Source organism: Aedes albopictus, chromosome 3 (assembly GCF_035046485.1).
Source record: "Aedes albopictus strain Foshan chromosome 3, AalbF5, whole genome shotgun sequence".
Classification (NCBI taxonomy): domain Eukaryota; kingdom Metazoa; phylum Arthropoda; class Insecta; order Diptera; family Culicidae; genus Aedes; species Aedes albopictus.
In genome coordinates, this window is record NC_085138.1 from 73,670,225 (window position 1) to 73,696,979 (window position 26,755).

Genomic DNA, 26,755 nt, shown 5'->3' on the forward strand with positions numbered 1-26,755 from the left:
CTTTTTTCTTGCCACCTTGTCGAGTATTTCTTTTTGAAGTATACTTAACAGTTGGAGGCGGAGGTTCAAGGTCCTTGCTGCAGCAAGGAACTGCACCATCAGAGACCTGCTTCTTCGGACTTTTTAAATTCCCTCCGCCTCCTTTGGAAGTTGTCAAACTTTTGAGGGAAGACTTTAAGAACACCTTTCGGCGCAATCCCGGGGAAGATGGTGACTTCCTTTTTCCGGATGCGAGTACCTCCGAAAGAGATCCACCCTCATCAGTATCGCCGTCATCCTGATCATCGGAAGACAACTCCTGATAGGGATTTTCAACTGGGACAGCTGACTCAGACATATTAGCGGGCGTATTAAATGATTTCACCATTTCCGCATAAGTCTTCTTGGAGCGCTTAATAATTGAGCGACTCTCATTTTGAATACGCTTTTTGTATGCCGGGCATTTTTGCAACTCGTGTAGTTCTTTACCACAGTAGCTACATTTTTCAGCTTCCTGTGTGCAAGACTCTTCGAGATGAGCTTGGTTGCATTTGCCACAACGGGGCTTGTTGTCGCAAAAGCTAGCACTGTGACCAAACTGCTTGCAATTGGTACAGTTAAAAACCTTCGGCCTAAAAAGACGTACTGTGTAAAAAGCATTATCAATTACAACAAATTCCGGGAGGACGGAGCCTGGGAAAGTCACTCGAAAAGACCCTGACGGTGAGTAAACTTTTTTGTCCCCTTCCATGGTTGCCTTTTGGAGAGGTTTACAATCAAGAATACTCACATCAGCGATCGACCTGTTGTTGAAGCGTCCTACGCCGGTCTTAATATCATCGCAGGTCAGCGTTTCGTCGAGGATCTTCCCCTCCACCTCCACTTCTCGTGACAATATGTAAAGCGAATACTCAACATTGAAGCACTCGTGCTGAACAATTTCATTTGCTGCTTTGTAACTAGGTGCGGTTACACGCAGCTTGGACTGTTTCACTTGATGAATAACAGTCCCAGGATACTTACGCGTCAGCTCTCGAGAAATCGAAAGCATATTCAAAGGTTTGCTTTTGCGCCGGAAGTAGACAACCCAAGGCCCAGGCGAAGATGGCTGGTAAAACCGCGTTCGCGCAATGATATCTTTGGGAGGCATTCCGCCTCCTCCATTCGATTCATCCATGCGGGAATCTCACCCGCAAAACTTTCAAACAGTATATACTAGACAATAATCAAACGAGAGAAGAAAAAATACTAGTGAAATTCTATTTGAAGTCTAGCTTTTATTTTGACCCACACTGTATGGAGTCGCAAAAGAAAAAAAAACACCCACACACAAAGGTGAAAAAAAAACTGTGGATTTTTTCAACTTGGCGCGTCTCACCCTAATGCACCACGAGAAAAACAAAACGAAGCGAAAAAAACGATCTTGAAACCCAATCACACTTTTTCGGAGAAATGAGAGATGCGAAAATAAATAGCTAATAAAAAGAATGCTACTTAGCCGTTCCCGTTCGTTGACTGCAGCACATGACCGACCACAGCGTCGGAGCCGTCTTTTGTCTGCTGCTGCTGCTTCAAAGCGGGATGAAATCAAACACCTATGACGCCGATGGTGTTGATATGGTGGATGTGGCACGATATCGGGTGGAACTTTGTCCACCTGATTCGCTCCCTTCGCAAAGCGCGATCACCTATAGCACTAAACTTTGCACTTATTAGCAACTAACTAATTAATTAGTGTAAAAAGAACCACGCGGGCGGTGGAGAAAACACTATAAAACGACTGCAAAGAGTGCCGTGTGATGAGATAGGGATCCTGTCAACCTACTCGTACAAGCGCTCAGCAAGGAATGGCAGATACAGTGTATCAAACAATTGTCCGTACAGCAATTTTTTGGTCAAAATAATTTTTCATTCAAATGTTCATAACTTTTTTACACGTTAATCAAAAACGCTGAATTTTTTACCAATCATGAATCATATATTGAAGTTCCATTGGTAAAATTTTGAGCGAGATCGAATAAGTTTTCTGGAAGTTATAGAACTTTTCATAAAACTTATACATTTTTTGAACCTATTTTTAAAACATTATATCTCAGTACGTACTCGAAGAAACTTTTTCAATTTTTTGTGTGTTACAGCTGATACCTAAGGTTTTTATATGCAGCTACTTTTGAGGTTTTATATTCACTAAAAAAATATGAAAAATGTGCTTATGACGATGTTTAAAAATTTACTTTATTTTGCACATATAATCTGCCAAACGTTTTCCACCAATAAAAGTGCATTAAGGGAACGAAAAATACATAGGACCTACTCTTCATACGTTGTTTAGTAGGTCCTGTTTGAAAATATTACATTAGGAGTGTTAAAAAACTTTGAAAACACTTGGCACTTTTATTGATCAAAATATGATAAATTTCCAAATGGCACTCTGAACATTAAACGATTTTTCATATTTTTTGTAGTGAATATAAAACCTCAAACAAAGCTGCATATGAAAGCCTTAGGTATAACCTGTATCATAAAAAAATGGAAAAAGTTTCAACGAATACATATTGAGATACAATGTTTTAAAAATGTGTTTAAAAATCTTTAAAGTTTTACTAAAAGTTCTATAACGTTCAGAAAACTTATTCGATCTCCCTCAAAATTTTACCAATGGAGCTTTAATATATGGTTCATGATTCATCAAAATTTCAGCGTATTTGATTGACGTATAAAAAAGTTATGATCATTTGAATGAAAAAATATTTTGACCAAAAAATTGCTGTACGGACAATTGTTTGATACACTGTATACGGTGTATTTAGAGCAATCATTACTTTATACACAGAGAACAGACGTTTAAGCTCGAACAAAAATACGTCAAAATCGTGTGTAAAGGATTTAAGTGTTCCTCAACGCCACCAACGGAGACTGCCCTACATATAAAGTCGATTTGACACCACGATGGCAGTGTTCATCGGTAAAATACACTAGCCCACAAAGCAACACGAGCGCCAAACGGCCAAGAACGACGAGCACTGGAAACAAATATGACAACACAACAATGTAAGTGATGGGACGCTAGCGCCGCGCAACGGGAGCATAACCACATACTCTGATATGACCGTTACAAAGTTTTACACAAGACAAAAAGCGAAGATTAAGTACAAAGAAAGATCCTCGTCTCCGTAAAGCGTTATACGCGATTGAGCCCCAAATAAATGAACTAGATAAAAAAAAAAAAAGAAAGCGAAGATAGACGTCTGTTCTCTGTGCTTCATATGCAAACTTAAGGTTGATTTAAAGTGGAAATGGGAATCAAGATAAGATTATACAGGTATAATCTAAGTTCAGTCGCATAATTGCCATTTCCACTTTAAATCAACCTTATGTCACAGACAAACAGACGTAACACTTGCGAAATTTTCATCGACCACGCTTTTAGCGATTAATTTAAATTTTCATAGCTGTGGATTTCACAACCAGAGGCACGCGCATCGTTTTTCTTTGCGTTTGACGTTTCACACTAGCGTCTTCTGTTGACGATATTGCACAACGCAGTGTTTCGTGAAATATTTCCACCAGGTGATGGTAGTGTTAACTGGGCGATGGATTTGCACGAAAATTGTTCTAGGTGTTCGTCTGTTTGTCTGTGCTTAAGTGATCATTTAAAGCACAGAGAACAGACGTCTATCTTTGCTTTCTGCCTTGTGTAAAACTTTGTAACGGTCATATCAAAGTATGTGGTTATGCTCCCGTTGTGTGGCGCCAGCGTCCTATCACTTATATTGTTCTGTTGTCATTTTTGTTTCCAGTGCTCACCGTTTTTGGCCGTTTGGCGCTCGTGTCGTTTTGTGGGCCAGTGTATTTTAACGTTGAACACTGCCATCGTGGGGTCAAATCGACTTTATATGTGGGGCAGTCTCCGTTGGTGGCGTTGAGGTGCACTTGAATCCTTTACACACGATTTTGACGTATTTTTGTTCAAGCTTAAACGTCTGTTCTCTGTGTTTAAAGTAATGATTGCTCTAAATACACCTTATATCTGCATACAATAAAGCTTCAGCACCGTGGTTACTTGGGTATATCGAAGCAGAGAAAAATTTAATATTTGCAATGCTAGTTTAGACCTGTGCGCCGCCGCGCCACGCCGCCGCCGCCGACACTTTTTGTCCCACGCCGACGCCGACCAAGGTATCGGCGGCGCGCCATACGCCACTGTTTGTCACGCCGCCGATTTTCATTTTTCGCGCCGATAATCAGTACACGAACAAACTTTAGTTTATATAAAGATGAGATAAAAAAATCTCACGATCACCATCATAAGCTTTGATTACAATAGTTGATTTATCAACTCTTAGTACACACATTCACATCTCTCCAGAAGTGATGCCTTCTGGAGATCCACCTGGGATTCCTCCAGAAAAATCTTCAGGGATGCCTCCAGGATGATTCATTTTTCAGAAGATCTCTTAGGAAGATCTCGACAGGAGTACCTTCAAAAATTATTTAAGGAGAATTCAGGGATGCCTACTAGGGATACATCAGAGATTCATCCAGAAGATCCTTCAGGAATTCTCATAGGATGTCCTTCAGAGAATAGTCTGAGAGTTCCTACAGGAACTCCTACAGTAGTTTCTCTAGGATCTATTTCAGGAGTTTCCTCAGAAATTCCTCCAGGAGATCAGAAATTCCTAGAATTTGTTCAAGAATCCCTCCTGAAAATCCTTCGGGGATTCCTCTTGGAATTACTTCTGGATGCCATATGAAAAATTTGCAGCGATTCTTTCAGGAGTTCTTCAAGGATTTCTCCAGAATTTTCTTCGGTGATTTCTCCAGGAGTTCGCTCAGGGGTTTCCCTAATAACTCCAGGAGGATTCAGAGATGCCTCCATGCGGATTTCATTCAGAAGTTCCCTAAGCTATTTCAACTGGAGTTCGTTCAGGTATCCTTCCAGAAGTCCCTTTAAATATTCTTTCAGAAGGAATCATAAATGCCACCTGAAGATCCATCAAAAATCCAGAGAGAAGTTTCTTCAGGATTTCCCGCAGGAGGTCTTCAAAAATTATATTAGGAGTTCCTACAGGGATTCCTTCTGAAATACCATTAGAAATTCCTACATCAATTCTTTTCAGGAGTCCCATCAGAGATTCCTCCAGGAGTTTCAGGGATTCTGACAGATGTTTCTTTAGAGATTCCTGCTGAATTTCTTCAAGGATTTCTACAGAAGTTCCTTCAGAGAATCTTATACGATGGTCCAAGGATACCACCAGGAGAACTCAGGGATTACCCCAGAAGTTTATTCAGCGATTCCTATATAAGTCTTCCAAGATTTCTTCAGGATATCCTTAGGGGATTTTTCGAGATGTTTTCCAGGGATCGCTCCTGGGGTTCTTTCAGATTGAAGTTTGAGATTGAGATTTTTTTTTTTCAGGAAGACTCACGGATGCTTCCAGGAGTAACATAAGAGATTTCTCCAGAAACTCATTTAGGAATTCCTACAGGAGTTCCTTCATGGAATCTTTTAGGAGTTCCTTCAATAATTCCCTTAGGATTATTATCAGGCATATCTCCAGGATATTCTAAGTGATCTTTCATGGACTACAGACATTTTTCCAAGATTTACTTCTGGAATTGTTTAGAGAATACCTCCTACAAATCCATCCCCCTACTCGGAAAGATCTACTCAAAATCCTTTGAGGTTTTCGCCTGGAAATCCTGTGGTTTTTCCTACCAGAATTCCTTCGAGCATTCCCCTAAAATCCTTGCAGGGATTTCTCCCGTATTTTCTTCGGGGATTCCTCTTAGACTTCCTTCTGGGGTTCCCCTGGACTTCTATCGAGGATTCCTCCTGGTCTTTTCCTGGAATTCTTTCGATGATTCCTCCTGAAATTCTTTCGGGGATTCCTTCTAATATTCCGTCAAATTTCTTTGGTGGTTCCTCTTAGAATTCTTTCGGACAATCCACCAGGATTCCTCATGGAATTCCTCCAGGGATTTCTCCTGCACTTTATTTAGGGATTCCTCTTGGGTTTCCTTCGGAGATTCCTCCTAGAATTCATTCTGGAATGTCTCCTGGATTTCCTTTGGGTATTCTTTTTGGAATTGCTTCGGGTGTTCCTCCTAGACATCATTCATGGATTCCTCCTGAAATTCTTTCGGAGCTTTCTCCTGATATTTTAACGTGGATATCTCCTGAAATTTCTTCGGGGTTTCCTCTTGGAATTACTTTGATGATTACTCTTAGAATTTCTTCGAAGATTCTTCCTGGATTTGCTTCAGTGATTCCTCGTGGAATTCCTTCAGGGATTTCTCCTTGAATTCCTTGGGAGATTTTTCCTGGGCTTCCTTTGGGAATTCCGCAAGGAAATCCTTCGGAGATTCCTTCCAGTTTTCCCGGGATCATTGCAGGGATTTCTCCATTCATTTCTTTGGGGATTTCTCCAGGAATTCTTCCAGGAATCCCGTCAGAAATTCCTGCTGGACCTTCTTCAGGGATTTCTCCTGGACTTCCTTCGGGGAATCCTCCTGGAATTCCTTCAGGGATTCATCCTGAAATTAATTCGAAGATTCGAAGACACCTTAAGGCGAAACTGAAAGCATTACCTAATTTTTTTGGTTTTTGATTTTTTATAAAATAACGAAGCAATATTTTCAAAATCGGTTTTCGTGCACATGTAGAGTATAGATCAAGGTATCTCCTGATTTTTTTCCCAGATGGAAAATGTTTTTCGTTTTTGCAGAAAACATTCTTTTGTGAAATTTTGTTTAAAAATGGTTTTTGCAAAAACTGAGGATATGGATCCTTCGGGGATTCCTCCTAGAGTTCCTTCGGGGATTTCTCCTGAAATTTCTTTGGGGATTCCTCCTGATATTCCGTCGGGGATTCCTCCTGAAATTTCTACGGGAATTCCTCTTCAATTGTTTTCGGAGATTTCTCCTGGAATTCTTTCGGGGTTTCCTCTTGAAATTCCTGCGGGACTCCTCCTAGAATTATTTCAGGGGTTTCTCATGGAATTCCTACAAGGATTCCTCCTGAATATTTTTCGATGGTTCCTCCTAGAAATTTTTTGAGAAATTCATTAAAAAATCTAGAATTTCTTTGGGGATTTCTCCAGGATTTTCTTCATAAAATCCTTCTGGGATTTTTAGAGGATTCCTCTTGATATTCCGTCGTTGATTCCTCCTGGAATTCCTTCGGGGATTTCTCCTGGAGTTCCTTTGGTGATTTCTTTTGGATTTCCTTTGGAGATTCTTCCTTTCATTCGATCAAAAAAACGATCAATTCTGACTATACATGTCAATGGTTGCTCCTCCGTGATTGATCTGAACTGGTATCAATTGCACTGAGATCCAACTGAATAAGGGGCTGGGACATTCCACTTATTCTCAAAGTGCAATTTTAGCAGCTCATGCATATTTGATCAATACACGCAAAAAAATCCGTTTCGATATACGTGCACTCCCAATCACGGCAACGGGAACAAACGGGAACTATGCATAGCAACGATAACAACAATAAGAAATGTACACCGTGAACTAGATTTCACGTTTTCTAGAACGCCCATATTGACAGCTGGAACTAGTTCCAGTTCACGGTGTATATTTGCTTGTTCACATATCTGCGTTTGTTTGTTCACGTTTATCGGAACGGTTTTCTGAGCGTGTAACGGCGCCGGCCAAGTCCTTATAGTCAGCTGAGAAGGGAAAGGAATGTTAGAGTGTACTGGTTGTTGCTACTAGAGACCGAGAGCACTCTGCGTCCCCACAACCTGCACAGACTGGGGTATTTGTTAGACGGAAAGGATGGGAGATCTGGGAGTCACCGTTGGGTCGGTGATACGGTCCATGGATAGGGGTTATTTATAGTGTTCGTGATAGATTGTGTGGTGAATAAGGTGAATAAGGTCAAGCGACACAGCACGCTTTGGTTGCATAACTTATAGGCGTTATATATACACTGTGCTGTGAGTGGAAGTTGGAAGGGAGGAAAACGATTTTTTTCAATTCGTTTCTGGTTCTAGCGATGGCTATGAACATATGAATATACATGAGTTGTATATGTAGAGAAGGGAGAGCGAGAGAAAGTAGATAGAAAGATACAAAGTAGGATGAAAAGGACGGGCCAGGGATTGAACCCATGACCTTCTGCATACGAATCAGAAGCGGTAGCCACTAGACCACCAAGCCCCCCTTTGGAGATTCTTCCTTTCCTTCTTTCAAAAAATCCACATGGAATCACTTCTCCTGGAATTCCTTCGGAATTCCCTTCTTGAATTTCTTTGGTGATTTCTAGAATTCCTTTGTGAATTTCTCCTGGTTTTCTAAGATTCTTTCTAGAGTTATTTCCTTCTTAAATCCCTTTGGAGATTCCTCTTCCACTTCCTATGGGGATTCGTCTCATTCCTTCGGGGTTTCCTTTTTGAGGAATCCGCTTGTAATGCCTTCGGAGATTCCTCCCGGAATTCCTTCGGAGGTGACCTCTAGGATTCCTGCAGGGAATCTCCTGTAATTTCTTCGGAGATTCATTCTAGACTTCTTTTGCGGATTCCTCCTTAAATTCATTCGGGGATTCCTCCTGATCGGGGATTACTCCTGGAATTCCTTTGGTGATTTCTCTTCAATTTCTTAGAAGATTGCTGTTGGGATTCCTTCGGGAGTCCTCCTAGAATTCCTGCACGTTTTTTTCTGGAATTTTTTCGGTGATTCATCCTAGAATTTCACCTGGATTTCTCTTGTAATTCCTTCGGGGATTCCTCCTAGAGTTATTTCGGCGATTCCTTTTAAAATTCCTTCAGGGATTTCTTTTGAGCGGTTCTTCCTTCGGAGATTTCTCCTGATATTTTGTCGGGGATTCCTTTTGGATTTCCTTCGGGGTTCCATCTTGAAATTCCTAATGCAATAGGAATCCAATTTCTTCGAAGATTCCTTCTAGATTTCCTTCGGGGGTCCCTCACGGAATTCCTCCGGGGATTCCGTTTAGAATTCATCCGGGGATTCGTCTTAGAGTTCCTCCGGGGATTTTTCCTAGAATTCCTTCGGAGTTTCCTGCTGGAATATCTTATGAGATTCCTCCTGAAATTCCTTCGAGAATTCTTCATGGCATTCTTTCGGAAATTCCTCCTAGTATTCTCTCAGGGATTTCTGCTGGAATTCTTTCAGAGATTCCTTCTCAATATTTTTCGTTGATTCCTCATTGAAATCCTTTGGAGAATCCTTCTCGAAATTCTTTAAAAATTCCCGCTAGAATTCCATCGGGATTCCTCCTGGAATTCATTTGGAAATTCCTGCTGTAATTCCCTTGGGATTCCTGCTTGAATTCATTTGCGGAATCCTCCTGGAAATTCTTTCGTAGATTCGTCAAGGATTTCCTTCGGAAATTTCTGGAAAACTTCAATCAGAGATTTCTTTAGAATTTTCTACAGTGATCTCTAAAAGAGATTTTTGAACCGCCAGAGATTCTTGCAGAAGTTTCTGCAGGGTTTCATACAGCAGTTCTTGCAGAGATTAGTCCAGCATTTTCTTCATGGATTCCTTCATGAGTTTCATTCAGGCTCCTAGAATTCCTTCTGAGATTCCTTCCTGAAATCATTCGAGGATTCCTTAGTGTAAATAGTGTGAATTGTCAAGTTTGATAGCTTCTGAAGATTCTGAGAAAACAAAACATGAAACTGTAGCAAAATCAGTATTTCATTGGACTTTATTTGCAATTGAGTAATGCAACAATCATTACACTAAGGATACCGGTAATGCCTCAATATTCCTTTCTAATTGTAAATATATGTTTTCCCTAACTTCGAAACAGCCGCGAGTACTTCGACTTCCCTAACTAATACATTATGAAGGCAGCTAAAAATTTGAAAAAAAAACAACGTAAAAGCAAAAATGTACAAATCATTTCGGTTCATTTATGTCCATCCTACCAACCATTTTTGCAGTACAGGAGTGGAACAAAAATAACTCTTGAACAAACTTTAGTTTAAGAAGCTGTTATTCAACTAGTTCTGTCAACTAGTCCGAGCCTTTCAAATAAACGAATAAGTAAAAAATGTCGCAATAGGTCTAATCACGCAGTGACGGACGCGAATAGAAATAAAAAAAGTTATTCATTTTATCGTAATAGTTTATGTCATCAATGGTCAAGAAAAAGCTCAGACTACAAATTCAAGAGCGTAATGACAACTTTTTCGCTTTGCCAATATTAAAATTATGGTCAAATTTTGGTCACGCCGATTCACGCCGCCGCCGCCGCCGCCAAAAGCTGCCATCGGCGTGACGCCGATGACGCCGCCGCCGCCGGTCGAAAATGGCCCTCACGCCGCCGCCGAGCAAAATATAGTCGGCGCACAGGTCTATGCTAGTATTGATTTATTCGACGTGAAATTAATCCCAAATAATGATTTCGGTGAAATTCACAACCCCAATAATGAAAAATTTGAGTTTCCACGAAAAAGTCATTTCGTTTTTGTGCTTCGATATAACGTACACTCAATTTTTCCCCAAATTGTGCTAATTCTGGGTAACAAGGCTAATGCTGCAACAAAACATTGATTTGAGTGATTTCGTAGTTTATCTAAGGGTTATTCCTGGGAAAACAAAAAAAAAGTTGTACGTTATATCGAAGCAAAATGTACGTTATATTGAATTCGCTATATCGAGGGTACGTTATATCGAAGATTACCTGTAGTGTGTACTTTCAACGAAATCAACCACTGACTGCTAGCTGCGGTTGGTTTGTTAAGGCTTCCAGTGAATAGGAACAAAAGCTCCGTTTCCTCCCACCATCAGAGCCACTGTTGTGACTTTCCTCGACTTTCAATGTCGCCGAGTTGGCCGTCGGAAGTCTTTGAAGTTGAAGCTGTCGTAGGCTTCCGACAGCCGGCCACCCAGATAGGGCTTGCGGTGGGTGGGCGACGCCCACTGGGCGTACCTGCTTTTCCCTGAATTAATAATTTCAAGCGTGTTACGAAGCCGTCCGATGGGAATGGAAAGGGCTCTGCATGCCGACAGGAAAATTGTAAGAGAGCTTTCTCGTAAAGAATGAGCCACTGTGGCAGTTGGGTGGGAGAAGCAAGACGGTGCCTGATGATGGAATTGAGTTTTTCTTGGTGTCAGACTTTTGCCATTGGCTATGTAACGATGCAAAGGCCTAGACGGTGAGGACACTTTTCCAACAAGATTGTGAAAAGGGACAAGTTTTGTGCAGATTGTGTAACGATTTCTGCTGGCATATTCATAACATGGGTGCTGTTCAGTTCGACAGCAGCCAAACTGAAGAAGCGTCTAGCAGTGGCGGCGACAGTTTGCACCACGAGAGCTCCGCCCATCCAACCAACGCCGAACGAACGACGATGACGAAGCAGAAGTCGAACAGCGAACGGGCCACAATAAAATCAACAGCCAAACAGCGACCAGCGTCAGTAATTTTTCATCGTTCGTCGAAGCAACAACACAGCAGCGTGAAGCAGACCCGAAGTGAGCCCTAGCACGTGAAGACCGCATGAGACAACGAGCAGAGCCGACCGACGCGACTGTGATCGGCGTGATCGGCGCGTGGCCCCACCCTCGTGCGGGCTATAAATATAGTGCGCATCGTGGCAGCAGCATCAGTTTTTTACGGACCGCCAAGGAATGAACATCAGATAATCAAGTGTTAAGTTAAGTGGAGAGAAATGAATAATATAGAGTAGTTTAAGTAAATCTCCTGTGTTTGCATCTGGTCATCGCGCTTCTGAAACATCCCCGATTCCACCAAAAGAGTTGTTCAGAAATAATTTTCCTAGAGTTATTCGGAGCAACGGAGTTGTTCGGAAATTGTTTTCCTCCACACCCAATAGCCTTTATCAAGGCTCAAAGAGTTATCAGGTTGCTGCTAGAGGAGTCTAGTCCAGCTCAACCACCGGGGCTTCATGAGGCGAAGCCAGGCCAACGTCCGGCCATCATCCTGGGAAGGAACGCGAGGGTTCCTGCTCCCACCCGGCTCGGTTCCTGAGCGGAACGCGAGCACCACAACGTAGCCAGCGCAGTACAGTCCACTGCCATCCCGTACAGGTGCGTAATTACTGGTTTTTGGTTGTTGGCTATTTATGCAATCAAATAAGCATTTCACCTCGTTTCAACGAATACATATTTTTATCCTACGGTGATGTCGAGTAGCATTTTTAACAGCGTCTCGTCTTACTTACTTTCAGTCCTGAGCACCCATGGTGGTGCAGAGGGCCGAATTGGAAGATCTCCATCCTGCTGCACCGCCCCATGAGCCTCTGAGTCTGCCCCTGCTGCGATGTCCTGCAGGGTTCCAATCTAACGCTTGTTTGCAGATTTCGTTTCCGCCCCTGCGTAGAGCGTGGCCGACCCACCTCCACTTTCGCTCCCGAATTTCTGTCGCTACCGGCTTTTGATGACATCGACGATGGAGATCCAATTGTGAGGCCACAATGCACGAGTTATATACCGCAGGCATTCATTGATGAAGATCTGCAGCCGATGAGTGTTCTCCGCTGATACACACCAAGTTTCACTGATGTACAACAGCACAGATTTCACGTTCGAGTTGAAAATTCGGTTTTGGATGCGATGACTAATCTGGTTGTTTTTCCATACATTTCTTCAGCCAAGATATTGGAAGCTTTCAACATTCTCCACTGCTTGACCAGCTACCGTGATACTGGAAGAGTTGACCGTGTTCATATCTAACGATTTGGTCTTGTTGACGTTGTTGGTGAGACCTGCCGCCGAAGATCGATTGAGAAGATCATCGAGCTTGCTCTGCATATCAGAACGCCGTTGAGCTAGGAAACAACAACGTCATCTGCCAATTCGAAGTCATTCAGGTGCCAGAGGAACCCACGATTTAGTTCACGATCAATCGCACCTACCAGGATCTCGTTGATTACTAGGACGAAGAGTAGCGGTGATAGTATACATCCTTGCCTCACTCCAGCTACGACCCGGATGGGATCGGACATCTCAGCTGATATGCGATCGACCCCAGGGGCTCTGTTCGGTTTCATGCTACGGATGCGGTAATCCGTCGAACCCATGGCGGGCCATGCTGAGGTGTTGATGGTGGCCGATATTTGAAAAAAGTTTCCTAATTGCTCGAACCAGCATTTCAACTGGTCAGCCAGATCGGTCAATAACTGTTCTGACGTGTTCACGGGCATCGTAGCATTCATATTAGTCCCTCTAAGCTCTAAGGCGACATAAAACATCATCGTAGAGGAGACGGATGTCGCCGGTGTTTGCGGCTTTCTCGCCTTCGTCGCTCTTTCGTTCCGCCTACATGAGCACTTCACTTCCTCCTCGAGAGCCGAAGAGCACTGACGAGCTACGGCTTTGTCTCCTTATGTTTTCGCAGGCTCTATCGCGGCTTTGGTGTTCCTTCGCTCCTCTATCTTCCTCCAGATCACCCAAATTATTATCACCGGAGGCGATGAAGGCGTTCTTGATGGCGTTCCATTGATCTTCTACGCTTCCACCTTCCGGAGCATCCGCAGCACGGTTCTCTAGCCCCTCGACGAAGCACCTTCTCACCGCAGCGTCTTCCAGTCGGCGTGCGTTGAACTGGCGCCTGATTTTCTGCTTCTGTCGATGGCTCCTCGCAATTTGCAGCCGGATCTCACCGATACAGAAATGGTGGTCGGACGCAGTGCTGCAATTTTTCGACAGGCCTTTATGATAGCGATATTTTGCTTTTTTTCATTTTCTCCGTTTTGGTTTTCCTGTCAAAGTTGCTTTCCGATCAGCAACACGGGAGCGAAATGAAATAGGTACTCACACTCGCACGCAGCGTGCTGAAAGCGAGAGCTGACAGGGAAAAATTTCCATTCAATTTTCTGTAGTTGAGTGTTTTCACCCGTGCTAACGTATAGGGCACTCACTCTCACAAGCCACCGCTTGAAACGAATGGCCTTTCAGCATGAGTAGTGTGTGGATGATTGGGAATTGATCTTGTTGGGTCGCTCACGAATGGAGCTCTCGAACTCTGTCAGTTCTCACATCGAGGAACTGAAAACGACCGCCACAGTCATTCATTTTCGGCTGAAAAACAGGCACTGAGACTGATATTTTGCAGGACTGGTCGGACGCAATTCTTTATTACAACAACAAACATAAACTCAAAATGACTGACAATTCTCACGTCATTTTGACAGATGCAACGTGAGCAAGAAAAGAACGGCAACCAGATCGATAAAGTAGAATGTATTTATGATCCGTCTTTTTAGTGCATTTGTGTGGTCTGTCAAAATCAATGAGGTACAGATACAGGTGGTGCAGATAAACATTGTGAACCACTAGTTGTCTCTTTCGTTCTACCGCTGATCTTATGTAACTCAATTAGTGACGTCACTAATTGAGTTGCATTTGATCAGCGGTAAAACAAAAGAGACAACTAGTGGTTTGCAATGTTTATCTGCGCCACCTCATCTGTACCTCATTGTGTCCTGAGAATTGTAAACAGTACGACTGCAGCGATCGACACGCTCGTTCGTGTTCGCGGCGTGCTCACCAGAAAGTAAACTCTAACTGAGTATAAACCAAAAATTAACTGGCAATATAGCGCTTGTTCGCTGCGCCATTTTTCGCTCTTTGTTAATACAAAGAGCACCCAGAAGCAAGAAGAAGAAAAAGAGAATTGTAAAGCATTCTCATGGCTGGCTTTGTTTGTGTAATGAAGAATGTGGGCGCTAAGATTATTCCACACATCAAGAAGGCTCCGTCTCCATTTTTGGCTAATTCTCTATTACATCAACGAACCTACCCTCAAAATGACTGACAATTCTCAGGTTATTTTGACAGATGTAACATGAGCATGGAAATGACGGCAACAAGATCGATAAAGTAGAACATATCCGTCTTTTTCGTGCATTAGTGTGGTCTGTCAAAATGACCTGTGAATTGTCAAACATTTCCATGGCTAGCTTTGTTGGTGTAATGAAGAATGCAGATGCGGTCGATTTGGTTTTCCGTGACGCGGGAAACTGTACCAGGCAGGCCTTAGTGTATAAGTTATTGTAGATTTACCGGCTGCTTGTATTCTACCGGTCGCTTCAGTATGGCCTCCAAAGTAGTCGTTTTATAAAAAGAGCAACTTAAAAATGATTTTAAACATTTTTATTGTATGCGCTATTCCTCGTTGCCACTAGCTACTCAGCGTCCTTCGTTTTTTGACAATCAAGTTCATTTTTAAATTTATGAAAACGGCTACTTTGTAACGGCTACTTAAGTAACCGGTAGAATCAAGTAGCCGGTAAATCCACAATAAATCAATGTAGACTATATTGTCGTTTTCTTTTTTTAACCTGGGTTGGAACTGGATTGGCGGAAAATGTGTAAACAAACGAACGTCATACAAACTTTAGTACAAGCGAATGAAACTGAGATCTCATCGAGTTCCAACCCAGGTTGGAACTGGATCAAAAAGAAAAACGGCATATGACTCAGACAAATGACAAGTTAAGATTACAACTTCAGAAATGAGATCGCCAACGGTCTTCGGAATCAATTCTGGCCTGGAAATTGCAGTGAAGTTAACTCGATAAAGCGGAATCCGGCCGGAATCTAGGGGTTGGAAGTCTCGCCGATACAGAGGAGCAGCGAGAATTCCCGGGAAAGCTGTTTTGGCTAATGCAGATCTGAGTCTCGCGGACTGGCTCAATATGCTCTCTCAGCGAGAGCCAATCATCGGGAGCCAAACATTGAAGATGGAGGTTATGTTAAACCTTGTATTTGTGTGGTTGATTGAAGAGTATTGTTATCTAGGTGCTGCGGATATAATCAAAATTGTTGTCACGATACCTCCATTTGCCGCTGTCAAGCCGTTGGAAAGCGAGGAGAAGGATAAACATTGTCTTGACGTTTTGAGCCTATTTTAGCTAATTTTGTAACAACTATCCATCAACATTTTGTAACCGTTTGGTTACAAATTGTTGAATTCTGTTTTGTAAAATGTTGTAAAGTGTCGGACCCTTCACGTTTCTTGTGTAATAACAGTAGAGTACCACAGTAGTGATAGGGTCCCGTACCGCTGTAATTGTGTTGCTGCTATCAAAAACTTGAGCATGGCTGAACTAATTAATGGACAGAATATGAAGAGAATGACGGAATGTGGGAAATTAGGATTTTAGCGGCCATTGCCTAAATTTGGCCTCTTCAGAAAAATCAGGCGTCCGTGTGCTGAAGACTGCGTACACCAAAACAGCTGATTTTTGGATAAGTAATGGTACATTATATGTAGCTTGTACCATAAAATTTTCATCAAAATCGGTCTAGTATTTGCGGAGATATTGTTGAACCCTGAGATCTGCAATTTTAAAATTTTGTGCAAAGAGGATTCACAAATAAGAACACATTTTACTGTTTTATTTATAGAGCCAGATATACTTAACCGATTTCAATGAAAAATTTTCTGTATGTGAAGTATGCATATCAAAATGTTGCGTAAAAATATCATTCAATTTGATCCAGCCGTTACAAAGTTATATTTTCTTAAGTGGCACCCGGTCAGTTTTTTCATATTCAAACTGCTACAACTTTGAAAGTATTTATACAAAATGGCTCAAAATTTTACTACGAACATATTTTCATAATAGTATTATACTGTAAAATTTTGATGAAAATCGGAGCAGTATTGGTAGTTCTATAATCAAAATTGTGCTTTACTGACCTTAAATTTCCGAAAATTAACTATGGAGCGCCTTTGTACAAAATTTTTAAAAGGTAGGTCGATGGTTTTATCTATATATCAACCAATACTTAATCGATTTTGATGACAATTTTATGGTATAAGCTACATATAATGTAACATTACTGGTCCAAAAATCAGCTGTTTTGGTGTACGCAGTCTGAAGTTATGAAAAACATTTTGTGACCAAATTTTGACCGGTTCACCCTTTATTATATTATCCTTGGTAACACGATTCATGTAAAATTTTACCTCATTTGACCCTTAACACCGCAGGAACCTGAAATGGTGTGATTTGGTCACAATTTTGCTCTCTTGCATATATAAAGACTTCGACCATTTCTTCACTTTTAATCTAACCCAAAGTTTACCAGGCTATCAAAAAGCCACGATTTGATCAATCGCTAGAATTGATTTTTTTTTCACTTTTGTGATTCCGCTATTTGACATGCCGCATGCACCCGGAATCAGTTTTGGATCACTGCCGGTAGTTTCTGATGTGATCTGAAGATCTTTTCTTGCTAGTTATTGAAAAAGCCGCGTAGGTTTGGTTCACTTTTACATTTGGACACTTACGACGGAACACTCAAAATCGGTTCCCCGACACGACTTGTTGTCCCGAATATGGTCCCGAGAAAGCCGCGGTTTAATGTGTTGTATGCATGGGTTTGGTTCACTTTATATTTGGCCACTTTCGGCGGGATACTCAGAACCGGTTCCGGAACACTACCGGTTCATATATGGTCTGAGACCATTTTCATGGTTAGCATTCATCAAGTTATCGAAAATGCCGTAGTTTAATGTGTCGCATGTATGGGTTTGTTGCATCTTCATGTCTGACCCCTTCCAGGGGTATCGGTCCGGAACACCTATATGGCCATAACTCCGGAACGGCTGGACCGATTCGAACCGTTTTCAATAGGAAACAATGGGACCAGATTCCGCGTCGAATGAGCCGTCGATCGTTAAAATCACTTGATATTTACTATCTAAAAGTGAGGTGACCTTTTTTGTACACATACCCACACACATACATACACACACAGGCATCATCTCAACTCGTCGAGCTGAGTCGATTGGTATATGAAACTTGCCCCTCCGGGGGCTCTATCAAAATTTCGTTTTTGGAGTGAACATATAGCCTATCGGTACACCATGGTGTACGAGAAAGGCAAAAAACGCTTTTTCCCATATTCACGTCTGTGGCAATCTCCGCCTCGACCGTATGCCCGAGATAAGGTGTCTGAGTTAATTATTACTCAATATAAGTATATTGATGTAAATATTTGAAATCAATAAATTCAATTAAATTTGTTTCTCCGCCTTTTCTTTCTCGACGTAAACAATAAAGATAACACCACCGTTTAACCACACGCATAGTAATTGAAACCATGTTACGATGGTCAAGTATACTATGCAGTTTACCATGCGCATGGTAAACCTGACCGCGAAATGTGATTTAAAACACTATGGATTGTGAACAAAAAGCAACACAGTAAGTTGAACCCTGCACATGGTAATTTCAAGCAAAAATTATGGTCTAACAAAATTGTTTTAATTTGACCCTCGATACAGTCAGAATTACCATGTCTCTTTTTTTCAGTGTATATATACAGTCTGGCGAATAAAAAAATCTAAGAACTGGCAACTGGATTATTTTCTGCTAACACTAGGAAAAGTTCAAGCTTTCGATGGACTTTGTGTTTTCAGAACATAAATTTGTTATCTTTGCGGGTGCAATACTCCTCTCGTATTCAAGCTCTCTCGAAATGTCAAGTTCAATTGGCTCCGATAGTTCTATCCACCATACTGTATATATAGTGACGGTAGTAGACACTTGTAAAAACCATACGAGTTCATCTGAAAAACTAAAAAGTCGGAATTGAAATGATGATGATTAACCTGGGCTTGTTAGGGGAATATCTGTAAATAAGAAGAAAATCGCGTTAAGTACTGTTCCTTTGAATTCCACTAAGAATTTGCATCCTTTGACAGATACGTATTTCGACCTCAACTGTAAGGTCGTCTTCAGTGTCTTGTACTTGACTCGACTCAGAATTGAAGTTTTGAGAAATAAATAATTGTTGAGTGATAGCATAAATTGCATGCGATTTGACCGCGGCTCAGGGAATAACCGGTTCGGTTCAGTTTTCGCCCGGTTTTCCTGGCAACGCTGTAGCCGATCGGCTATGCTCGGGTCAGCGAGCATACATGGATTACCACTAGCCAACCTCTAGGAGATCAGCTGTTTAGCGATAGGTTTAGATTTACTTTGACAGTCAGAGAGTGAAGAATTAAAGTGCATGCATAGAAAGTGAAAGTTGTTTCTTATTGGAAATAAAGTTAGTGTTGTGCTAGTACTAGCCGTGTTTGTGGTCGCCGTTGTGCTAGGACTGATAGAGTGCCCGAAGAAAAAGTTGCTGTAGCGGAAATTGTCCTGAAAGGAAAGAAAAAAGCCACAACGTAGGGAAAGTCGATCGGCCTGGCGGTAAGATTCTCCATAATTTTGGTGCCGTGACCAGGATTCCGCCATCGGAGAATCTTCTGGAAACGACCTGGGAGCCGCCATTTCGACGCTGAGGACTATTCGTTGCAGCGACAGCCATTGCTCCCGGAGAATAATTAATTGTTCAAGGCCTGATTCTATCGGGCAGCAGGTAATTAGCTGTCCATCTAAAATTTTCTGGCCGCGCGGGTGCCCTTTAGATTTCACTTTCCCTTGCATGTACTGCTGTCATCACGCCACCGGTGCCGCCGAATCGACTGAATTTCATCGTTCGGCCATTCTATCGGGATCTATAGTGGCCAAGTGAAACAATTGTCGCCATTGTCCTGACCCATCCGGCGCCATTCTGGACATTTGCATTGACCCATTATCCCAGTAGATGCTTCTGGAAGGAGGCATTGTTTGAATTGTTTCTACGAGTGAATAGTTGGACGTTGCAACCCACTGCCATCCCATGAAGTCGGCCATAGTCGTTGCGGAATTGATACTGCCTGCTACAGTGCCTTTGTGCTATCATCACGAGGATCCGTATTCATCCGAAGTGGCCTCCCACGGCATTTTCTGAATCCTTTGGACCTCATTCAACGTTGTGATCGACCGTTGCGAAAGTTATCGCAGATTTTCGTGTGTTTTTAATCGCTCTTCATCGACGGCGACTACCCTACGGGCCTGTTACGGCCATTTGGGAAACCTTCAACGGCTTTGTAGTGCATGCTGCTTGCTGCTTCGCGCCCTATCTGCGGATTTGCCGGAGTCTGCTGTTTTTTATTTGATTTCAAGGCACTCTATTGCCTTGGAACAGGTGAGTACCGTTCCAAGTTGCTATTTGTCCCACCCTCGGGTCTACCGTGGTCTCATATTCCCAGATCCCTTGACGACCGTATTCGTCCCGCTCGTCCGGCGCCCCGGTGATGGCCACCGCTCCAAGGATGGCCACGGAACAACAATTACTCTGCCGGCGGAACACGCTCCTGACATCGCTGGGTCGGGCAGAGGCTTTTGTGTCCGGCTACGAGGCTGGGCGTGACGAGGCACAACTTCCGTTGAGGATCAGCCACATCGACAACATTTGGGCCAGCTTGGAAGCGGTGCAGGTCGAACTGGAAGATCTTGCTGAAACAGAGGAAGGTAGGGCAATGCATGCGGATGTTCGTGCGGATTATGAACCGCGCCTTTTCTCAATAAAAGCTAGCTTGATGTCTAAACTGCCGCCTCCCACTTCTTCTAATGCTCGCAATCCTTGCTCCACTCACACTAACGCACATGCTCTCTCTGGAATCAAATTACCCACAATTTCGCTGCCTGAGTTCGACGGAGATTATCAGCAGTGGCTCACCTTTCACGATACTTTCGTGGCGCTAATACATTCGAATGCGGAGGTGCCCGACATTCAAAAGTTTCATTACCTGAGGGCAGCTGTTAAAGGAGAAGCTGCACAATTTATCGAATCAATCTCGATCAGCTCGGCGGACTACAACCTCGCGTGGGATGCATTGAAAGGTCGGTACTCCAACGAATACTTGATGAAAAAGCGGCACCTGCAGGCGCTCTTCGACATTCCACGGATGAAAAAGGAGACTGCTGCCACACTTCACGGTTTGGTCGACGAGTTTGAGCGTCATACAAAGATTCTTCGCCAGCTGGGGGAGCCTACTGATTCCTGGAGCACCATCCTCGAACACTTGCTCTGCACTCGACTTCACGACGACACCCTGAAGGCATGGGAGGACCATGCGTCCACGGTCCAAGATCCAGATTACGCCTGCGTCATCGGTTTTTTGCAACGGAGAATCCGAGTACTGGAATCGATTTCGGTCAACCACCATCCACCATCGGGTTCCGCTCCGTCTGCTACGCCATCGTCGAAGAAATATCCACCGGTTACTCATCTTTCTTCGTGCTCGTCCACTGCCAGCACATCGAAACGATGCCCTGCTTGCAATCAGCCTCATCTTTTGGCCAGATGTTTTAAATTCCAACGCCTTCCACTTTCTGAACGTCTACAGATAGTTAATGCGAAGCGTCTGTGCCTCAACTGCCTCAGGGCCGACCATTCCTATCGCAACTGCCAAATGGAGATGAATTGCAGGCATTGTAATCGGCGACACCACACCCTCCTCCACTCTTCGACGCCTGACTCAGCCCGCAGGCCCACGAGTGGTAATGCAATCATGGCTTCTTCGACTCCTCTGGTTCAATCTTGTCCACCATCGTCGTCGGAAACGTCCCAGCAGTCTTTGGTAGCTGCAGCGGAGCATCCTGTCGTTGAGACCAGCGTTCCAGTACAACAGCAACGAGAAAATGTGTTCTTGTTGACCGTTATCGTCCACGTCGTCGATGCTTTTGGACAGGAGCACCCAGCGCGCGCTCTGTTGGACAGCGCCTCCCAACCGAATTTGATTACGGAGCGGCTAGCAAGCATCCTTCATCTTAGACGTAGTAACGTGAACATTACGGTCCAGGGAGCTGGTAAAACCTCCAAACCCGTTCGTCAGTCCGTCTACACAGAAGTAAGAGCCAGGAACCAGCAATTTTCGTGTGGTGTAAACTTTTTGGTCATGGATAAGGTCACGGCGGACCTACCATCGAGGAATATTTCCACAGCTGGATGGAGCATACCAAAAGACCTCGTCTTGGCTGATCCTTCCTTCAACAAATCACAGCCGATAGATCTCGTCCTTGGAGCAAAGCACTTCTATTCATTCTTCCCCAGTGCTGCACGCCTGCAGCTGGCCGAAAATCTTCCGGTTCTGGTCGATAGCGTGTTTGGCTGGATCGTCGCTGGTTCATCGTCATCTTTTCGCTCAGAATGTTCGCCGAACCTGTTCGAGTCTAGTGCTGTGACCATTTCGATGGTAACTCTTGAAGAAAGCATCAAGCGCTTTTGGAAGAATGAAGAACTCGTCATGAACGACAACTACTCCGTAGAGGAAAGGCGTTGTGAAACACTGTATCAATCCACAGTCTCACGCAACGAAGAAGGTCGCTACATTGTGCGTATGCCACGTCAGCCGGACTTCCACACCATGCTTGGAACGTCAAAGACCAATGCGCTACGTCGATTTGAACTCCTGGAGAAGCGATTTCAACGGGATCCGAGGCTCAAAGCGGACTACCACGCCTTCATGCAAGAATACATCGAGCTTGGACATATGCGTGAAGTGGAAGAAGGTGAAGAGGAACCAGCTATCGCGTATTATTTGCCACACCACCCAGTGTTTAAGGACTCCAGTACGACGACGAAGGTCCGAGTCGTATTCGATGGGTCAGCGAAGATATCGACCGGCCATTCGCTCAATGAAGCACTTTGCGTGGGCCCGGTGGTACAGGACGACCTGCTTGATATTATGATGCGATTCCGGACGTACAAGGTAGCAGTTGTTGGAGATATTGCGAAAATGTATCGTCAAGTACTACTCCATCCGGACGACCGATCACTGGTTAGAATATTCTTCCGCTTTTCGCCACAGTCTCCGATCCGTATCTACGAGTTGCAGACCGTCACATACGGCTTGGCGCCATCTTCCTTTCTTGCAACACGCACACTCCAGCAGCTGGCGGACGACGAAGGCCATGCGTTTCCCCTTGGTGGCCCAGCACTGCGCAAAAGTTTCTACGTGGACGATTTTATCGGAGGAGCTCGGACTGTGGAAGAAGCCATCCGTCTGCGTTCTGAAATGGGTGAACTGCTGGAAAAAGGAGGATTCGAGTTGCGAAAGTGGACGTCGAATGAGCTAGATGTACTCCGTGGGCTGAAGGACGAGCAAATCGGGACGCAATCCTCACTTCAGTTTAGCCCCAACGAAACTATCAAGGCCAAGCATATTGGGAGCCAGGACCCGATACGCTACGCTTCGACTCCAATATCGACCCTAGTGATGACCCACCGACAAAGCGAACCATCCTATCCTGCATTTCTCGTCTCTTCGATCCGCTTGGGCTCATAGCACCAGTAATAGTTAAATCCAAACTTCTCGTGCAAGAGCTATGGCTGCTCTCTTGTGGATGGGACGACCCCGTACCAGAGTCCGTTCAGCAGAAGTGGATAAATATTCGCAGCGAGCTTCCTTCAATTTCTACCTACAGAGTCGACCGATATGCGTTCCTACCGAACGCCACTGTACATACAGTTGCATGTTTTCTCGGATGCCTCCGAAGCTGCATATGGTGCGTGCATCTACGCTCGTTGCGAAGACCCTGAAGGACGAGTTCGTATAAATCTACTGGCGTCGAAGTCACGTGTAGCCCCTCTAAAGCGCATCACTTTGCCTAGACTGGAGCTCTGTGCAGCTGTTCTTGGCGCTCATCTGTATGACCGAGTACGGAAAGCTATCAACGTCGAAGCACCTGCATCTTTCTTCTGGTCCGATTCTGCTATCACGCTTCAATGGATTCGTTGTCCCCCAAATACATGGAAAACCTACATTGCGAATCGCGTCTCCGAGATACAGCACTTCACCCACGGCTGCACTTGGAATCACGTGGCTGGCTGTGAAAATCCTGCTGATCTAGTGTCCCGAGGAATGACGGTAGCAGAGTTCATCGAGAGCAAGCTTTGGCGTAGCGGGCCCGATTGGTTAGCTTGTCCGAAGGAAGATTGGCCGATTGCAACTCCTCAGATCGTACCCGAAGCTGACCTTGAAACGCGCATGGTATCTGTAGCAGCAGTTACGGTTCCGTCCATCAATCCGCTTTTCTTACGGTGGTCCTCCTACCCTCGCCTACTGCATGTCGTCGGACTCTGCCTTCGATTCGCCGATAATTGCCGCTCCAGAAATCGACCGCCACCGTCAAATGAGTCTACACCAAGTACCATCGTAGTATCGCCCAGTTTGCTTCGTAGAGCAAAAGCATTGCTGATCCGTCTTGCCCAAGAGGACAACTTCGCCGAAGAGATACGAAAATTGGAGCAAGAGAGCACTGTAGGAAAACGATCCCCCCTACGAAAGTTGAGCCCTTTCCTTGATTCCGAGAGAGTAGTGAGAGTGGGAGGTCGGTTAAATCATTCGCTTCTGCCATATCAAGCTAAGCACCCTGCCCTACTTCCTAAAATGCACCCATTGACCCGCCTTATTGCTGAGCATCTGCATAAAAAACTGCAACACGGCGGCGGGCGGACCCTCCTGACAGCGATTAGGGAGGAATTTTGGCCTATCGACGGTCGTAGATTAGTACGCAGCGTTGTACGGAATTGCTTCAGATGTCAGCGTCTTGATCCAGTTCCGGCGCAACAACAAATCGGCCAGCTGCCAGCATCGAGAGTTACTCCAAGTCGTCCTTTCAGCGTGGTGGGTGTCGATTATGCTGGCCCTTTCTATTTGAAGCCGATTCACAAGCGAGCAGCTCCAACGAAATCATATCTGTGCCTTTTTGTGTGCTTTTCTACGAAAGCGGTACATTTGGAGCTAGTTTGCGAGCTTTCCACTTCCGCTTTCTTGGCCGCCCTTCGTCGCTTTATTTCCCGTCGTGGCCGACCGAGTCACATCCACTCGGACAACGGCAAAAATTTCGAAGGAGCTAAAAACGAACTTGCCCAACTATTTGCGCTGCTGTCTGATGCCCATCAAGCCAACGAAATCTGCTCTTTCTGTGCGTCGGAAGGGATTACCTGGCATCTTACCCCTCCTAAAGCTCCCCACTTCGGTGGCCTATGGGAGTCCGCCATAAAAGTTGCCAAGAAGCACATTTACCGTGTAGTTGGGTCATCTCGATATTCCTACGAGGATTTGTGCACTCTCTTTGCACAAATTGAAGCCGTCATGAACTCCAGACCACTACTTCCGATGAGTGACGATCCCAACGACTTGGCGGCACTTACTCCGGGGCACTTCCTCACTGGATCTTCGCTGCTCGCCCTGCCCGACCCAGATTTCCGCAACATCCCAACCAGCCAATTGGATCACTACTGGAAGCTGCAACATCTCTTGCAACGCTTCTGGACTCACTGGCAGCAAGAGTACCTGCAAGAGCTCCAGAGGGACACCAAGTGTTACGCCCGGAATGAGGACATCCTGCCCGGTAGACTCGTCATTGTCGTCGATGAGCAGCAGCCAACAACTCGTTGGCCATTAGCCCGCATCATCCAGCTGCATCCAGGACCAGACAGCATCACCCGAGTCGTCTCTCTCCGTACGGCAAAAGGAATCATCAAGCGCCCCGTAGCAAAAGTGTGCATCCTGCCGTTTGCTCCCGCAGACTCAGCTTCTCCAGTCGACAATACTAGCCCAGGCGATGAGGAATCCCAGCGCGATGATTTATCACCAGATCCAGCGGAGGAGAACTATTAATTTCTGAAAAAAACTTGTTAGATTTAAGTTTCATGTTTCTTTGTGAGTAGAGTAGATTGCAATTTTGTTGTTGTTTTGAAAATTGAATGTCATTCAAGGCGGCGGGTATGTTGAGTGATAGCATAAATTGCATGCGATTTGACCGCGGCTCAGGGAATAACCGGTTCGGTTCAGTTTTCGCCCGGTTTTCCTGGCAACGCTGTAGCCGATCGGCTATGCTCGGGTCAGCGAGCATACATGGATTACCACTAGCCAACCTCTAGGAGATCAGCTGTTTAGCGATAGGTTTAGATTTACTTTGACAGTCAGAGAGTGAAGAATTAAAGTGCATGCATAGAAAGTGAAAGTTGTTTCTTATTGGAAATAAAGTTAGTGTTGTGCTAGTACTAGCCGTGTTTGTGGTCGCCGTTGTGCTAGGACTGATAGAGTGCCCGAAGAAAAAGTTGCTGTAGCGGAAATTGTCCTGAAAGGAAAGAAAAAAGCCACAACGTAGGGAAAGTCGATCGGCCTGGCGGTAAGATTCTCCAATAATGAATCTTTGGGAAATAAATAATGAGCAGTTGCACGGAAAAAAATCCATTCCCCTCATCATGAATAAAAATCATGTTCCTATGATGTCTGCCAAGTCATAAAATCATAATTAAGATTCATAATATCATGAATGAGTTGACCAGAAATATGATTAGAAACAAGCATTTTCATAAATTATATTCATGGTCGCTTCCTAGCGTTACACTTATCTGTCATATGCAATTATATAAATCGCGCGGTCGTCCAGCACATGTGGAAAATGTTGAACCTGCTATTTTTGCAAAGTTTTTATTTGGTTAGAGTAATATAAATGTGCATATATCAGGAAATGAACATCAAAACAGTGTGCCCGTAAGATTCGGCAGTTTGTTGGGAGTTGATTGGCTAAAAAGTAAACGCGCAAAAAGTAAACAGTGCCCAGTTCGCGTTTTCGTTGTGCCATCCGTCGTAGCTCCGAGTTTATATACGGAGAGGGAATCGTGCGCGCTAGTTTTCGGTAATTCTCTCTATTTTTACGGTTTATCCTTCGTTCGACGACGTCGGAGACTCAGCAAGTGGTGTGAACTAGTGAACAATCGATATGGTTTGGAGGGCATCCTTAGCCTGTTGGATGTTACAGCCAAAGACAAAAATAGTAAACCAGCTAAATATGATTATCCGGTGAGTTCGATCATTGTTGTTCTCTTTTATATTTGAACATGACATATCTTCACTAACAAGAGGCCAACTAAAAAGTGCTGCTTGCTCATATAGAAAAAGGATGATAGATAGATTCCAAAA

The 26,755-nt window shown here is 44.0% G+C and overlaps 2 protein-coding genes across 2 annotated transcripts; both read left to right on the forward strand.

The window, feature by feature from the left end:
- Positions 1-20,086: 20,086 nt before the first annotated feature.
- On the forward strand, positions 20,087-23,104 carry LOC134290244 (uncharacterized). The gene has a single exon (XM_062857318.1). The coding sequence runs from the start codon at positions 20,087-20,089 to the stop codon at positions 23,102-23,104; it is 3,018 nt and encodes a 1,005-aa protein (XP_062713302.1).
- Positions 23,105-23,680: 576 nt separating this feature from the next.
- On the forward strand, positions 23,681-25,444 carry LOC134290245 (uncharacterized). Its single transcript, XM_062857319.1, has one exon. It carries the CDS (start codon positions 23,681-23,683, stop codon positions 25,442-25,444), a length of 1,764 nt encoding a protein of 587 aa, XP_062713303.1.
- The last annotated feature ends 1,311 nt before the right edge of the window (positions 25,445-26,755 follow it).

Coding starts and splice junctions, on each gene's coding strand:
- LOC134290245 (XM_062857319.1), top strand. CDS start 23,681: ATGACGGTAGCAGAGTTCATCGAGAGCAAGCTTTGGCGTAGCGGGCCC.
- LOC134290244 (XM_062857318.1), top strand. CDS start 20,087: ATGGCCACGGAACAACAATTACTCTGCCGGCGGAACACGCTCCTGACA.